Genomic DNA, 17,672 nt, shown 5'->3' with positions numbered 1-17,672 from the left:
ACAAACTAACTCTGCAGTCATAAAAAAAAAAAAACCTGCCTTCATTTTTTTCTTTTTCTTGTTTTTCTTAAAGAGAAGATCTTTAGAAAAAGTACAATCATAGAAAGGATGATTACGGTGAACAGTTTGTGTTGGTACCAACAGGTCGTGAGACTCTCCCAGCACTTCAGGATAAAACGACGCTCATGTGGATGACGTAAGCGTCATCAGGTCCAGGTCCCCCCGCAGGCCGCGCAGAGGGGGATGAAGAAAACTAAACAGTATGTTCCAGCATGGCGGGAGAGCTGCAGAAGCTGGCGTTGCAGCGAGAACGCCGGCGAGCCGCGGCTTCGACGTAACAGAGAAATTTGGAAAAAGTGAGGTGAGTTATCGGTTACAGAAAAAGTACACTTTAACTGACTTTCAAATGGCACTCTGGTTCCTGCAGCCTCTCCTCTGGTGGTCCACTTACTTCCTCATACATGAAAACAAAACACTGAGAATAATATCAAAGAGGTGACCTCCATCATCATTATCATCATCATCATCAGTCTCTGGAGGTCACAGTAACATTCAGCTATCCATTAATGGCAGATTATCTTCACTTTGTTCCCTCTCTCACAGTATGTCACACTATCGTACAGATTCCCCATGAAGAAGCAGCGGCGTCTTACACTATGTACAACACGGATCAAACGTCTCCTCTGATTTAGCAAAGAAAAGGGTAGAAACAAGGTTCTTCCTTCGGTTCTGTACAGAGAGGAAGAGGAGGTGTTAGAAAAAAGGCCGAGCACCTCAGAGTCATTCTGTCAAATTTACACACAGGACAAAAAAAACTGGCTTTAAGATCGGCTCACATTCACGCCTTCGGTTTCCTGTCGGGTACATGCAAAGAGACATGAGCCAAAAGCTCGGAGGGGACCACGGGCCCCTTTCTAAAGGCAAGCCGCTTCAGATGGGCGGGACTTAAAACTCCTTTTCTACGCGATACATCACCGATACAGCTCATAAAAAAACCGATTCGGAAAAAAAAACAAAAACATGGTCTGAGCAGAACGAGTGGTCAAAGCATCAAAGGCCCCTTTGGAGTGTCCTCTTGGTGCGATACCTGAGGAGTAGCGTTGGTGGGAGGAGCAGGATGGCGTGACCAGGTGGAGGTGATCACGGTTGCTACGTGGGAGCGAGAAGAGTTGTGATGGCGTGGGATGATTACCAAAGAGTAGCGGAGCAGAATGTGATGCCATGAGCTCTAACATGACTAAGAGAGTCCTTCATCCGGCTGAATGAAGAGATGCGGTTGGTGTGTGAGTGTGTATGTATGTGTGTGTGTGGGTGGGGGGGGCAGAAGAGAGATGAAGAAGGGAATCGCAGATTGTGTGGATGGATTTTCAGGTTGCCGACGTCTGCCGTGAAGGACGGCCCATCGAGGAGGCGCTGTAGGTGCGGGAGCGCTGCCTCACGGCCAGTCGGCATGGCAACTCCAGCTCCTGGAAGAGGGGTGTCCCGGTGATGTCGGCGGCGTCGGGACGCTCGCTGGGGCTCAGCGACAGCATGCTGCGGACCATACTCAGCTGGAGAGAGAGAACAACGTGTGTAAATGACACCTTAAACTGCTTTCTGGCTAGTGTTGGTGTTTTTTATGCAGACATTGTTGTCAGGGCAGCCACAGTTGTTACGTTATGACCATAGACTATATATAAAGAGATGGGCGGAGCCTCCGTGACGTCACCCGTAGGTTTATGAAGAGCTGAATTGAAGCTCGGTGGGCGGTTCCTACCATCGCCTTCTTGGCAGCGTCATGCGTGTCGTCTCGCCCGGAAAATACAAATATGAGGTGGAGCTGAGAGGGGCGCTGTGCGCATCATGGTGGATGATTGACACTGAGCGAACTCCGAGCTTTCTGTAGCTAAGAGCTAACCGAGCTAACCCGAGATGACCCAAGATGACCAGCTAACGGAGGTAAGCGGGCTAAAGCTAAGTCATGTTAAGCGGCTAAAAACCGCGGTTGTTCTACGTTCTTCTAACTTGACGAGGGAAATCGGGTACCTGTCAATCAAAAGGACACGCCCCTAAATATGCAGAATTTTGAGATTAAATTACTTTAAAATAGGCGAGTTAGAAAAAAATTCACCTCCCCCCACAGTTGTCATGAAGGTAAACCTGAACTATTAAACCTAAAATGGATTTTTGAACCAGGCTGTAAACATGTTTATTTCTGCTGTGAAGTTGGTCTTTTTAACATGGGAGTCTATGGGGATTTGCTGTTTTGCAGCCCCCTAGTGGATGAAGGGGGAACTGCAGTTTTATGCACTTCCGCATAGGCTTCACTTTATACCACCGGAGGCTCCGTCCATCTTTCTTATATGGTCTATTGTTATGAGGCCAAAATGATATAAAATAATCAATAGATATGGCAGCTTGAAGGCCAACAACTACAAACAAACATGCTAACGGTACATTGTACAAATAACACAAACATCAACAGTGAGCAAGCCTTTTCTCTCCTGCAGATCATTCTCTTTGTTGTTTGCGTTCTCAAAAAATAAATATCAGCACTAAAACACAACAGAAGCTTTTTAACACATTTACTAAGGCTGGGACAACATGCTTTCCTCTGAACTATTAAACCTAAAATGGATTTTTGAACCAGGCTTATTTCTGCTGTGAAGTTAGTCATGTTACCTCGTGCGCCACATGTGCATTACAGTTTACAAACAGCTTTCCACATATCCAGCTCTGCTTTTCACTTCAAAAGCAAGACATCCTAAATATGTCCCACTTTCGGACTTAAACTGTGGTGGAGGATTTATCTCTGCGTCTTTTTGCAGGTTGTCAGTCTCAGTCTTCTGTTTACGTGTTTTTCATAATGGATATAACCTCATGTTACTAGACAGTCTAAAAGAAACATGTCGCCCCCTGCTGGAGAAAAGCATTAACTTCTTCTCCATCTGGCATTTAAAGAGAGAAACATTTAAAACTGAAAAAAAGAAAAAAATCGATTTGAAAATTGTAAAACAAAACAAAAAAAAAATCCAGATTTTTATGCGAATCGATTCTTTCTCCCACCCCTAATATTTACACTGTATCCTTATTTACAGCTTTGTATGATACTGCAATGAAGTGGCTTCATCATAACTTCCAGGTCGAAACAGAGGTCTCCTAGCAACATGGTGATGGCGATCATTACTTATGATGATAAATAATGGTGTCATCATGGTTGCTAACGGTGGATTTATCATTCAGAATCTCAGAATAAACACTAGATGTTGTGGCTGGATTGTAAACCTCCTGGACAGGACAGAAAACTTCTGCAGATCAGTTGAAGGGTAAGTCATCCATTCCCCGCCCCCTTCAGAGTAACACCCCCGTCCATAAGAATTGGGACAATTAAAGCGATAGGCGCTCATTACAGGTTAATGATGTTAATTTTTGGAAATAATTGACTGTTTATCACAACTAAAGCCATCATCTCAAACGAAAATAAGTTTTTTTCTCATAGACTATTGTATCATTTCCTATCTGCAGTTAATCACCGTTACACAAAGATCTGAGATATCTGATCAATATCAGCTTCCAGCTTTTCATTTGAGGTTTAATCAGTGTTTCTTTAGCATGTTTGCTGATGGTTTTATGTCTTTTACATTCCGCCCTGCCATGTTTTAGACACGTGAAAATAGGACAGACCGCGTTCTCGGCCTACATTATGTGCCGATGTTATTATGATGCAATAAATTTTTTAATTTTGTTGAACAAGTTTACCACATTGCTGAAGTAATACAGCCACTACAGCAGGAGAGGTTGAGGGTATTTAAAGGTCAGAGGAATCACAGATTGCACTGCAGGATTACAGTAATCTCATTACAAAGCAAACAGGTACACAGGATGATGAAACCACGGCTCAAACATCATCAATGCGAAGCACAGAACGAAAATAGTAACATTTAACATTCTACTTTTTACATTTTAAGCCTAAATCTGGCTTCATCTTCGGTTTATTTGGAGGTAAAATAATCCAAACACGCCTAAAGGGATTTGCTCAGCAGGTTTGTGCAATCGGCTGGATTAAATAGGTGCTGACAGGTCATTTAAATCACTTCTTTTCCATCTTTATTGCCTCATCTCTGCATGAAAGTGTTGAATATGCAATTTGCATATGGAGCCACTAGGTGGCAGCAGATGACCACTCACCTCCTGAATGTTGTTTATGGCGAAAACCTCTGGGAAGCGCAGCGCTCTCACCTCTGTGAGCGTCTGAAAGGGAAGAAGATGTAAACACCTGTGAGTGGAGCTTCCCTAATGGCTCAGCAGATTCTTTGTTACGAAGACAAAAGGTTTTATCGCTACTGTAAAAGCTACTGTTATCAGGAAGACAGTAGTGTTGATTCATCCACGCTCTTCCAATGCAGGAAGGAATAAAATAAATAAAATGAATCATGTTTGGTGTGTTTTTTTGCTGACTCACCCTCACTCTTTCCATTTGAGTCCTGAAAGGATACAGCAGCTCGAACAGAATCAGACCCAGAGAGTAAATATCCACTTTGTGCGAGTACGAGCTTCCAGAGAGCTGCAGACAGAAAAGTGGAGCATGATGGGATCAGGTCCAGTCCTTCAACACGATCACGCCTGCTCATGAAAACCAGTAAGGAGCCTCCTCACCTGTTCTGGGCTCATGTAAAGCTTGGTGCCGACCTGGCCCGTGTGCCGGGTGAGCAGCGGGGCGGGGGTCAGGGGCTCGTCCTCGTCCTCCTCCTGGTCCATGGCCGTCACCAGACCAAAGTCGCCCACTTTCACCACGTCGTCCATGGTGAAGAAGATGTTGGACGGCTGAAGGAGCCCAGAGGAGACTGGTTAGCCAACATGCAGCATCCATCTTTAGATTTCTCCATTTTTTTAGAAACTAAGAATCTGAATTAAATCTGACTGAAGATGCATCATGAGCTTTTCTATAAACATGATCAGGCTTCGTCCTTCACTACAGCAGCCATCAGAACAAGCATCGAGACGCACTACGGACGGCAACGTGGCCTAAAAACAGATTCAGTCTCCAATTATTTCACCCAAAGTCCATTTCTGATGGAAAATCAACGGTTTTTTCTTTTCATTTCCTTCCTGAAAGAATTCACAAGAAAAGAAATGTTCTTTTTTTTTTTTTTTTTTTTTTTAAATCATCCTTTCGGAGAGTTTAAAGACGAGCTGCGACGCAACTCGTCAGTGTAAACAACAATATAACTATGAGCTAAAACATCCAACAACCACAGCATATGTGTGTGCCGAGTTTGTGCCATAAATATTCCTTTTTAAAAAAAAAAAACAAAAAAAAACAAACAAACAACACACTATGGGCTGCACGGCGGTGTGGTGGTCTTCACCATGGCCTCACAACAATAGGCCTGCTGGTTGGGGGAGGTTTGGACAGTGGCTTTTCTGTGTGCAGTTTGCATGTTCTCCCCCTGCGTGTGTGTATGCATGGGGGTGGGGGTTCTCGCCAGGTACTCTGGCTTCCTCCCACCATCCAAACAATGCATACTGGGTTTAACTGGTTACTCTAAACTCTCCTAGAAGTGAGTGAGTGTGACTGGTTGTCTCTGCGTTGGTCCTGTAATGGACTGGTGACCAGTTCAGTGTCTATCCTGCTTCTCACCCATTAATAGAGATAAATTCTAGCTTCAGGAGTTTGCATGTTCTCCCCGTGTATGTGCGGGTTCTCTCCGGGTACTCCAGCTTCCTCCCACCGCCCAAAGACATGCATGTTAGGCTAATTGGTTACTCTAAATTGCCCCTAGGAATGAGTGTGAGCGTAAGTGGTTGTTCGTCTCTCTGTGTGTTCCTGCGATGGACTGGCGAGCTGTCCAGGGTGTACCCTGCCTGTTGCCCAAAAGCCAGCTGGGATAGGCTCCAGCTCCCCCGTGACTCTTCATTGGATTAAGTGGTCAGGATAATGAATGAATTTTATCTTCCCAGTGAGTCTGAACTGGAAGAAGTGGTGGAGAAATGGGATGGATAGCTTTTACTGCATGACAGTCTCTCCTGTCATGGATGTTTCTCGTGCATCTTCCTCCTGCAGCTCAGACACAAAGTGAGTTTCATAAAGTCTCTTGTCTCAGAATGCTTGTGACGCGGAACAGTTGGATCCTCCAACTCAATCTGTTGGTTTCCTTATATAGGCTATTATGAATTGGCTCTCATTATGTTTTTTCTTTTCTGTCTTTAAAGCGTCTTGAGATGACATTGCCGTGATTTGATGCTATATAAATAAAGCTGATTTGAATTGAACTGAACAAAGAAAGGCAGCTTTCGCTTTTTACAAGAGAAACTTCTTCATATCTTGTACAACTTTGATTCGGTTGGTCTTTTAGTCGTCTTAGACTTTCTGGAGGAAACTTGACTGTCAGCAAAACGTCACAGACAGGAAGCAGCACAGGTCAAAATATGTTTCTCTCAAGTCTCGCTTTTTTTGTATTTATTTACCTCAAAGACCAGTCAAGGCTTTTATATAAGTAAATAAGCAGATTACTCCTTTATATCAGCAAATTCTGTGATTCTATCCCAGTTTTTTGCTTTCATGGCCATCATAAGGCTATTAACCACACAAGTCTGAGGGAAGGAAAAATAATCCAGATTCTTCTTTCAAATTTAAATAAATGAAAAACATTCAATTAATCATGCAGCACTTTGATCCATTATCAGTATGAAACACTGATTTAACCAATCAGAGAGCAGAGTTGGGGTGCGTCTACCTTCAGGTCTCTGTGCATGAGCCCCTTGCTGTGCAGGAAGTCGACGGCCTCCGCGATCTGCAGGAAGATGTCCAGACACTGGTTGTGCTCTCTGTGCTCCGGCAGGCAGCGCTGGGACATCCAGTCCTTCAGGTTCTCCTTCCGACAGAGCTGCATCTGGATGTACAGGTACACCTGGAGGCAGGACGGTGATGCATGAGCTTTGATTCTGCAGACGTGTTCGCTCGGGCTCAAAGTGGAACGTGTGTGTTGCAGTGAAAAACCTTTGGTGACGGCTGGACCCGCTGGGTTGGAGGAGTTGTGGGGAGAGCCAGGGTGAGAGAGGTTGGCCGAGGCGGGCTGGAAGAGGAGGACGGGGCAGCTTCCTGTCGTTTGGTGTGCGAGGAAGACGAGGTGTTCTTTTCCGCCACCGTGCTGGGAGCGGCGGCGCTGGAACCGGAGTCTGTCTCCGCGTCGGCGTCTCGGTCGCAGCCGGAATCCTCAAACACAATGTCGAAGGAGGAGGAGGTGCAGTCGCTGGGGCCGCGTGGAGGGCAGAGTTCGAAAGAGTGAGGGGTGTCCGAGGCGTCGGGGTCGGCCTGGCTGTCCCGCTCCGACATCAGACTGTCGTGGCCGAGCAGCGGCTGGAAGGACAGGTCTCCGTCGTCGCCGCCGGAGCCCACGGTGCTGCTGGAGAGGAGACCTCGCGTGTTGATAGAAGCCTCTCCTTGAGGACCAGACGCGGGGGACACGGAGCTGGACACTGGGACTTTGACGGACAGCGCCTCCATGTGGTCCAGGAAGCTCATCGGCCAGTCAGTGGTGCTGAAAGAGAAGCGGGACAATCCTCCGTTGTAGGGGTCACAGGGGTCACACAGACTAGCCTAGCTCAGAGTTTCCTTAAGACCGCCACCCTGCACGTTTCAGACATGTTCCTCGTCCAAAACACCTGAGTCACATTACTGAACTTAACCAGACTTTCATTTCATTCAGGTGTGTTAAAGTCAAACATAAGGAATGTAGGCGGGGGGGGGGGACGGGACAGTTGACCTTCGCAGCCACACAATTCAGATCTAGCTCACCTGGCATCTTTCAGCCACCTCTGGTCCATTTCCTCCTGCCAGCCTTCAGGAGGGCTCTCCTGCCAGGCGTTGAAGTAGCGAATGATCCCGGGATGCTCCAGCTTTGCCAGGGCCTTCACCTCCCGCATCACCTTCTCCCGGGCCAGCTCCCTGCACGACCGAACAAACGAGGCTTTTAGGTTACGGGAGAATAAAGATGTTAACGCAACCAGAGCGTCTAGACCAGGGCTACGCTATTAGATACTCAGGTGGGCCAGATTTTCAAATAACAAAAATATCAGAGCCAGTAAATAAAGTAAGGGAAAATAAATCTGTATAAATAAATAAATAAATTTACATTTTGAAAAATAAGTCGATGTGGTGCCTCCTCACATTTATAATCTTTAAACACCGACACACACTCATTGCATATTAAACACATCGGTTTGGCAAAATAAACAAATATCAGTCCAGGCGGACTGATCTGCGATCTAAATCTGCTGTTTTTGTCAATTTTGCATTTTGGGACAGAGAGCGACATGCTTGCTCTAACCCTAAACCAACACAGGCTGGGGGTTATGTTGCTAAGCAACCAAGTGTTGCATTCGAGTAGGACTGTAGGATTGTAGGCTACTTAATTAGCGTAGGAATGATTGAAAGTTCTTGATTAATATCTTTATTCTTTTACATAAGCTGGGCCACATAGAAGTTGGTTCTGGGCTGCATGCGGCCCCCCGTTTGAGGAGGCCTGGTCTAGACAGAAACCAAACCGTATGAATTAAAAGTGTTAAAATGTAAATTCATGCAGAACTGCTGCAGCTAAATGAAAATACAAAGCTAATATTTATTCCACACTGCCAGCTACGTCTGGGTTTAACAAGCAGGCCGCTGCTTACATAACACAGTTTAACAGCAGATAAAACAGATAAAAGGAGCGCTAATGGCCTCCAGCAGGGAAAGTGTGCTGCGACCAGCGAGAGGCGTTACCTATTGGGCAGCCGGATCCTTTTGATCGCGTAGTTGCAATCATCCACTTTATTGCGAGCTTCAAACACGACGCCAAACCCCCCTCGGCCAAGGCACTGCACCGGCTCGAAGTCCGTCAGGTACCTGGGGGGACGACACTTTGGTTATCAGTGAGTGAAGAAGAAAAGCTCTGCACTGACAAGGAAAAGCCTGTCATATCTAAAGAGCACAAACAGACTTTATTGTGCTCAGGGGAGCTTATTAAGTGGTAGAATGTAAATACCACAGAAGGAATTACAACCAGCGAAGTCATCGCCAAGGTTTCTCTGTGGATGATCATTTGGCAGCTTGGTGCTGACAGAGTAAGAGTCATGACAGTGTCCCCATGTTTGCTCCACCCTGTCAAAGCATCCCTGCTGCATGTCTATAAGGAAGTGTGATCCCGATCAGCATCTCCGTCCTGCTGATCCCGGCTCGTGCTCGCCTCAGCTGCTGCGACAGCTGCCGGTTTTATTTCAGGAAAAAGTTTGGCAGAAGAAATTTGAATGGAAAGCAGCTGCAGCTTTGAAGGAACGGAGGGATGGGAGGGGTGTTAATCAGTCCACATTGGATCAAAAAGGGACAAAAACAACTAAATAAATGAATCTGCAGGTATTTAAAAAGGCAGAGATGCATCATTCAGCTCATGGATGTAAACCTGACGCCTCCATCGATCAGACTGCAGGAGCTCTGCGCACATCGTAAATTAAAGCTGCTGATCATTAATTGGACGTCAAAAGAAAGCAGAAAACTTGTGACAACATCTTGACAGTGATGTAAGGAGACACTTCGACCCCCAGGCAGATGCTGCTGGGTGGAGCCGCCACCGGGAGGAGCGGACTCGGGCTATTTTCATTTGATGGCAAACAGCTGAGTTACCCAATCACACATTACTGCAACAACTCCTATCTCCCATCTCTGCCTTGTCCTATAAAAGCAGGCTGGAAGACCACCGGTCACCATGGTAACAGTGCTCAATCTGTAGCTACACCTGAAACAAAACAAGCTGACTTTTAAGTGTGAGGGGGATCGTTCCTGTTCAAGCAAGTTTCTGAGCCGTTGCAGAAAGAAATTAGAGGAGAAAGCGCTGCTTTGCGGCGTGTTGGCGAATCACCTGGACACATATTCACTGGAACGGATCTCCATGGTAACCGGCTCTTTGGATTCCACAACTTCAAGGTCAAACTTGCTGTCTGTCTGGCACTGTGTCTCCGACTCTTTCCGTTGCTGTGATAGACAGAAGGAGGACGGTGAAAGTGTGTTAAAAACAAAGTGTGCACAGATGCGAGAAGTTCCGCGTCGCAGCCGATCTTACCCTCACATAGGCCACGGGAGCAGGCGGGTGGAAGAACTTGCGAACGATGTAGGTGGTGGTGGCGATGCAGAAAACGATGGTGCCAAGGATCTCCTTCCACCACGGCAGCAGCAGCACGGGGTCCTTTCTCCTGCGGCTGTCGGCGCCCGCCTCATTGCCCTTTATCAGGCTGACGGCGCTCTCACGTTTCTCCCGGTAACGCTTGCTGTAGGGGAAGTAGTAGCCGTTGTCTGCGGCAACAAGATGCAGAAACAAATCAAATGATTAAAAAATGCTCAGGATAGCGATGGAAGTTTGGTAGAAGGAACAAGTACAGATGCAAAAGTATGAATTCATTCTACAAGCCAGAAAATACAAGTCAGAGCTGCAAGTCTGAAAAATACAAGTCTGCAAGTTAGAAAATCTAAATACAAAACCACCTTTTACACATTTACTCAAAACCCAATCAGATTTCTCTGATCCTAAACAATCACATGGAGAGCCAATCGAAGCCAGAGCAGAAAAGTAAAGTCAGTTTACGGATTAATAAACTGTTTAAAGATTCATTCCTTAACTTTTTTACTGCAAAACTCGCATCCTGCACTTGTTCGATGACACAGTGAAATCCAGCCCGAGGCTGAGGAACCGACACTATGCAACTTTTACATCCGGGTCACGACGTGACGCTTCAGTTCACGGTATAATAAGAAACTGGCTGTTTTGAACACGCAACGTTGCTGATTCAGCAAAGAAACACAAGAAGATTAAAGATAGAAAAGGACAAAACAAGGGTCATCGTAAGATCGTTTTTTTAGTTGCTGAAGAGAGCTAACAGGTCAGGTAGGATGCAGGATGGATGCTGAATCAGCCGTCGATACGGGGTGCGTGACGTGGAAAATGTCACATGTTCTGTAGTGTGACGTTTAGGACACTTAGTTGTTATGGAAGTGTAGCGCTGTCATCCAAATAAAAAAAACGGGACCATATCGCGCTACAATGCGACACGTTTTATTGTAAAAAAACAAAACAAAGTTGAGAGTGCAGACGTTGCGGCGACTTAGAAATACTGGAGTAGAACAGAGTTTATGGAAATTATTCTCATCAAGCAGAAACATTTTAGTTCTTCATGCCAACAATTAAATCTTCTCTGATTTACTGTTGTACATACAGAAATAAGAAACACACATCACCTGCCTCCGTGCACTGAGACGGCGGGTGTGTGTGTGTGTGTTGCTTTTGGTTAACATAAGTGGTTATGCTTATGGACTTGCCATCTTATGAAAACTAAAATTAATATGACAAAGGCACCGCTGGGAGAATAAAGCTGCATATCACATGTGCACCTTTATAACGTGATAACATTCAAGATTCAATCAGCTTTATATGTATAGCACCACTTCACAACAATGTTGTCACAAGGCACATCATTTCAAGCCAATTCATACATAGTCGATAATAGAAACCAACTGATTGCATCGAATCATGACTTGGATCCAATCTCCCATCCTGAGCTGCACGCGGCGATAGTGGGAAGGAAAAAACTCCCCTTTAACAGGAAAAAAAACCTAAAGTCAAGATTCAATCTATTTACTTTCCTTAATGGGAAACTTGATTCTAAAAAAAATCCCACAATTATCCAGTCACTCACAACAACCATAATTTAAACCATTTAAAAACCATTTATAAAGAATTTTAAATATAAATAATTAAAATTTTAAATAGACATAGACCGCTTCTTTGAAGCAAATCAGAACTTGTTCGGTTTATTCACATTTCCCCCAAACGACGCCGACTCTCCGAGCAAACGGACTCGGTTTTGAATTAAAAGGCTGACATGAACGTGTCTTTCATCCTCATGTCTCTGTGACTGTTTAGTGAAATCTGTTCTTGACTGACTTGTATTTTCAGACTCGTGTAAGTAATGCTTACTTGTACTTTTCACAGTTTATATGGGGACAGAAGTTACTATGACCCTGTCCTAGCTCCTTACGGATTCCTCTCCTGACGCGCTTACCGTACGGATACTGAAGGATGGACAAGGCCCCGTTGCTGTATTCGTCATGGGAGTACTTGTCATTACTCAGACACTTGTCAAATTCATCAGAACCAACCAGAGCTGGAGTCCGAGAGGGGGATTCTGCAAGGACGACATGAATCAATAAGGTAAAGTAGTTTTACACTATAAAAGCATGACGTGGTGAAGCTCTGGGATTACAGAGATGCAGTCTTCATATGAGATCAATCAGCTCTTTCAACAGTCTGTGTTTCAATTGTCTTTGTTGACTTTTTACTTTCTTCTTGGTTTGATGATAAGACCTGATGAATACGCATGAAGACTTACGAATGAGAGGTTTCCATTTCACAGTAGGCAGAGAAATTACATCTTTCTCCGACCCAATGGCTTTAGAGGGGAACTTCTCAGCGATCCTGACTGATGACTGGAGGTAGAGCTGCCCCTGATACATCCCTGGAAACAACAAGAGCAAAAGCGTCATCCAGGCCCTTCGTTTACCGATCCCTGATCTGATGTGAATGAGACTTTACCGAGGTAGACGCTGGACTCTGCAGCTCCACGGGCTTTTTCAGAATCTTCCTCCTCTTCAGCTTCTGACTGGCTGCTGTAGGCGGTGTCGTCAAACAGGCTGATGGGTGTCACCTTCCCTCCTCCCACCAGCCAGGCAGAGGCGATGGGCGTGCAGAACTACGCGACAGAACCAGGTGAGATACTGTAAACATTGATCTGCACGGGGAGACCAGAGAGGCGCTGAACTGGACTCACCTGGTGTTCCCAGACCAGCCGACCGTTGGGCTCCGTGCTGAAGGCCATGACTTTCCAGTCTGGAACAGAGACTTTGATGACCATGTCCAGATGCTGGTTTTGGTTCTGCTTCCTCTCTGTTTGCTCTCTGTCCTTTGGTTCGTCGGTGATGACCCGCTGATTTTCCTTCCAGCTGTCCCCGTTCACCACTTCCCCCTCCAGGAAGTTCATCCCAGGCTGCAGGTCTGGGACTAGTTTCAGCTCGAAGTTCCCGACGCTGAAATTCCACCTGAAACCACGAGGAGAAAACTGCAGTTTCTTTTCCGTCCATCGTCTCTGAGATATAATCTGTTTTATCTACATCTGCCTGCGGTCGTGACAAAGGTTCTCCTGGCTGAACGGGTAGCCGATGTTGCTGCTGAACACGGCTGACAGGAAGTCAGTCGAGCGTCTCCTTCTGACGCCACTCAGAGAGACAGACTGAATGAAACTCACTTCTCCATTCCTGAGCGAGGCCTGATGGCTCGCACCGTCTTCTGAGTTCTCTGCAGCAGAAGGACGTCTTCAGTCTCCACCTCGTCGTCATGCCAACGGCTGCATCCGCCTGCAGAGCAGATGTACCGAATCTGGAGCGAGCAGATCACAGAAAGAGATACATATACCTGGATCGGAACGCAATCGTTTGTTTCTCAAAGTGTCTGGAGAGACGAAAGAAAAGCACTAAATTATTCACACCGAGTTGTTGGACATTGGACACACCTTGCCACTGTAGGCACCAAGACCATAAGTAGTCAGGGATTTGCCCCCGACCAGGACCGTATCCTCTCCGATGCGATAGGACGACTCCAGCAGGGATTCAACACTGAAAGGCACTGCCTCCATACTCTCCCTGTCCCGGTTCCACTGGAACAAGGCACCATCCAGTGAGGGTATGACCATCTTATTGCCAAACACCTGCATGACACACACACACACACACACACACACACACACACACACACACACACACACACACACACACACACAGTGTAAATAATAGGGCTATGATGATACACTGTCGTCCTGATTCAATTCGATTGTGATTTTTTTTTGGGTGCTGATTCGATATAAATTGTGATTCTCACAATTCTTCGATATTGCTGATTTTTGTAGACTAACAACAACAACAACAACAATAAAAAAGTAAAAAACTTTTTTTGCTCGTTATTTTTCTTCATTTCAATTAGGAAAAGAACAACACAGTAACCAGACCATCATTCTGCTGCTATAAAGCACAAGAATACAAGTAAAATGATAAAAACAATTAAAAAAATGACTGAAATAAAATTAAAATAATGGATTGCTTTTTAAATAATAAAAATAAACATTTTTCTACACAAAAAAAAAAAAACTATTTTAAAGTGGTGCTGCAAAAATCTCGATGTTTGGTTTTTTTTTTTTTTTTTGTTTGTTTGATTTTCCACCCCGTAGTAAATAAGCTAAAAAGGATTGGTTTAAAAAAAAAAAAAAAAAGGGGGTTAAATAAAGACGATTATAAAGCATAAAGCTGAACCAAAACAACTGCAGGACGCACACAGGTACAGTTACTTATGCTGCTATTTACCTACTATCCTCACAAGTCGGCTGCTTTCAGGCGCCGCCGTGCATCAGGAACGTCTTGGCTTTATTCCAGCTACAGAGGATCATCATTTTTCTTCTTTTCAGACACACTCAGAACCTTCTGCTCACTTGTTCATCTTCCTAATTGAACATTACCATCAATTTAAGGTCTCTGTTGGTCAAAGGTTTAACAACAAGTGGCTTCATCATCATTTCCAGATCAAAACAGAAGTCTCCAGCAACAGTGTTGCTGATATTTTTTCCATTCATAAATGTGTTAAATATTAATCTTATTTGTTGTTGATTTATCATGTAGATCGCCTAAAGCAACTCTGCAGTACTGCAAGTGTTCAGAGTTTACCTGCTGCAACACAACTGACTCAAATCAATGGCTAATCAGCAGACTAGTGGAGAGTTTAAGGTCTTCAAGCTCTGGACCACTCTGCTCATTAAAGCGGCTCTATGATGCTATTTCTACTTTTCTGAGGTTTCTACAGCTTTTTCTGGTGTTGAATACTAAGTATGAGTAGCGCCGTTTTGTTTATCACCTAAATTAGTTTCCAGCATGGGCTACGTTTGGTTTCCATGGCGATGGAAAAGATTGGTTTTAGAGAGTTTTTTCTGCTTCGATTTTAGTGACATCTTGTTGGATGGACTCAGTGATTGGTCATCTTCTCTTGGTTGCGCACGTTCACGAGAAGAAAGCCACGCCCGCCTTCACTGCTCAGTATAACTACTCCTGGCAGTTGACCAATCAGACGCAGCCTGCAGGCAGGATATGGGGCGGAGCTTTCTCTGTTCGCCTGTTTCTGGCAGAGGCTGATCTGAGAGGATCAATACGAAATGAACGAAAGGGTTTGAGAAAAATGCTAAATTTATTTTCCTTCTGGACTTCCATCCATCCATCTTCTGCCACTTATCCGGGGTCGGGTCGCGGGGGCAGCAGCCTAAGCAGGGAAGCCCAGACTTCCCTCTCCCCAGCCACATTTGCCAACTCTACGGGGGGGATCCCGAGGCGTTCCCAGGCCAGCCGAGAGATATAATCCCTCCAGCGTGTCCTGGGTCTTCCCCGGGGTCTCCTCCCAGAGGGACGTGCCTGGAACACCTCACCAGGGAGGTCCAGGAGGCATCCTGACCAGATGCCCGAGCCACCTCAACTGGTTCCTCTCGATGCGGAGGAGCAGCGGCTCTACTCTGATCTCCTCCCGGATGACCGAGCTCCTCACCCTATCTCTAAGGGAGAGCCCACCCTGCGGAGGAAACTCATTTCAGCCGCCTGTATACGAGATCTCGTTCTTTCGGTCACGACCCACAGCTCATGACCATAGGTGAGGGTAGGAACGTAGATCGACTGGTAAATCGAGAGCTTCACCTTCTGGCTCAGCTCCTTCTTCACCATGACAGACCGGCGCAGAGTCCGCATTACTGCAGACGCCGCACCGATCCGTCTGTCGATCTCACGCTCCATCCTTCCCTCACTCGTGAACAAGACCCCGAGATATTTAAACTCCTCCACTTGAGGCAGGACCTGACTCCCGACCCGGAGTCCGGTCCCTTCTGGACTTGCATATTAAAATAAATTAGTGTCTTTATTAAGCACATTTCAGTCCAAGTCTGATGTGTGTCAGCTGTGTTGCAGCAGCTAAACTCTGAACACTTGCAAGACTGTGGCCCTCGGAGCCCAGATTTTCTGACCTCTGACCTAAAGGGTAAGCTGTCCCCTCACAAGTTTCCCCACAGGGTTACACACTTCCTGAGAAATTGTTGAACACAAAGGATTATTTGACAGTTTTTCGGGTTAAAATGCTGTAAAGAATTTTAAAAATGTATTTCCACTGAAACTGTTTAAACACTTTCCCACTGCCGACACACATCCACCCACACTGCAGCCCTTCCAGCCCACACACTTGGACTCAATCCACCGACTCGGGACCATTACACAACAAAGAGCTTAGGTAATTAACTCAGATCCTTGTGGAAGTGTGCAATCCTGGATAATGTGCGCATGAGGTGTTGACTGACGGGGGGGGGGGGGGGGGGGGGGGGGGGGGGGGGCAAGGGATGACATCATTGCAAAAACCTGACCCTAATCCTGATTTAACCTCCGCAGCTTCAGCTTGTGGAGGCGACAGAAAGTCATTTACACACACAGAACAGCCTGAAACTTCAAAACTTCCTCTGAGAGCAGGTTTTTTTTGGCTCATCAGGAAGCTGAGGAAACCGTATCAGAATGTCAGAAGTCTGACAGCTTTGTGGTGGATCACAAAAGGAAAATGTGGCAGGATGATTTACTAAAGAGCAGAAGCAATGATGTCATCCCTGAAGGAGGAGGGAGCGCATTGGAGGACGGATTTAGAAGGTGAAAGGAGGAGGGGTTACCAAACTGACCATAACACCACTTCATGCTGGTTGGACTACAAGAGGGTTAAGACAGAAGGGGAGACTCTCCAGGCTGTGGATGAGTCATGCTGTTCCTGATGCTTTAATCCATGTCTCTGATCTGGTTCAGTGCGCTAACACCAGTTAACCTCCCTGTAGCCCACCCCCCTCCCATCCAGTTCACACTCAGACATGCGGAAATCATCCTGCAAGAACTGTGAAGCAGTGAGTAAAAAAGCTGAAGATAATAAGTCTTAGTTTGCATTATTCTTGAATAACTCCAAAACACACACACTTAACCAGGTAATAATTTGCGTTGCGAACCACAAACTCCCGTTTCCACCTCTGTATTTCACCTCAGCGTTACCGCAACATTAACTTTAAAAATCCAGCAGAGGTGTCTGGTGAATTATTTACATTTCTCTGTTGTATGCAGCTCACGGCAGGCTTTCAAATTTCATTTAATCTCAGCTCAGCGTGGTTTCAGTCAGTCTACACATCAAGGCTTCGCACATCGGATGATTCACTTTGACAGGACTCGAATGGTGTCTGTATGGAGAGCAGTAAAGCGACTGAAACGGAACAAAATTTAACCAAAACTTTGTCTTACAATGGCTTTTTGCTTTGGTTTTTAATGTGAACTTTTTTTCTTTTTTTTTTAACCTGAAGAGTTTTCTGTAAAACCTAAAATTGTCTAATTTGACCTTTTATTTCTCATCGGATTAAGATGCAATTTGAGGATTAAACCTTTATCTGATGTTTTAAATGAAAGCGTACCACCATGAAAAGTTAGATATGTGTCAACATCAATGGCAATTTTATTTATATAGCACATTTCAGTGCATGTGTTTTAGATACTAAAAGTACACTTAGATGTGCAT

At 45.4% G+C, this 17,672-nt stretch overlaps 1 protein-coding gene across 1 annotated transcript in view; it reads right to left on the bottom strand.

Moving 5' to 3' along the window:
• Positions 1-944: 944 nt before the first annotated feature.
• The window catches only part of eif2ak3 (eukaryotic translation initiation factor 2-alpha kinase 3), a 31,024-nt gene continuing 14,296 nt past the window's right edge, over positions 945-17,672 (bottom strand). Inside the window, exons 3-18 of the mRNA XM_079262278.1 lie at positions 13,573-13,767; positions 13,309-13,439; positions 12,835-13,102; positions 12,600-12,756; positions 12,397-12,522; positions 12,070-12,192; positions 10,077-10,306; positions 9,876-9,988; positions 8,744-8,866; positions 7,778-7,927; positions 6,980-7,520; positions 6,717-6,890; positions 4,636-4,803; positions 4,442-4,543; positions 4,168-4,230; positions 945-1,550 (exon numbers count right to left, since the gene is read on the bottom strand). Of these exons, the coding sequence (XP_079118404.1) occupies positions 1,368-1,550; positions 4,168-4,230; positions 4,442-4,543; positions 4,636-4,803; positions 6,717-6,890; positions 6,980-7,520; positions 7,778-7,927; positions 8,744-8,866; positions 9,876-9,988; positions 10,077-10,306; positions 12,070-12,192; positions 12,397-12,522; positions 12,600-12,756; positions 12,835-13,102; positions 13,309-13,439; positions 13,573-13,767 (2,847 nt within the window). The 3' untranslated portion in view covers positions 945-1,367. The remainder of the gene's footprint in view (positions 1,551-4,167; positions 4,231-4,441; positions 4,544-4,635; positions 4,804-6,716; positions 6,891-6,979; positions 7,521-7,777; positions 7,928-8,743; positions 8,867-9,875; positions 9,989-10,076; positions 10,307-12,069; positions 12,193-12,396; positions 12,523-12,599; positions 12,757-12,834; positions 13,103-13,308; positions 13,440-13,572; positions 13,768-17,672) is intronic.

This window comes from Telmatherina bonti (assembly GCF_933228915.1).
Source record: "Telmatherina bonti genome assembly, chromosome: 22".
Taxonomy (NCBI): Eukaryota; Metazoa; Chordata; class Actinopteri; order Atheriniformes; family Telmatherinidae; genus Telmatherina; species Telmatherina bonti.
This window is presented reverse-complemented; position numbering and strand designations above follow the sequence as displayed.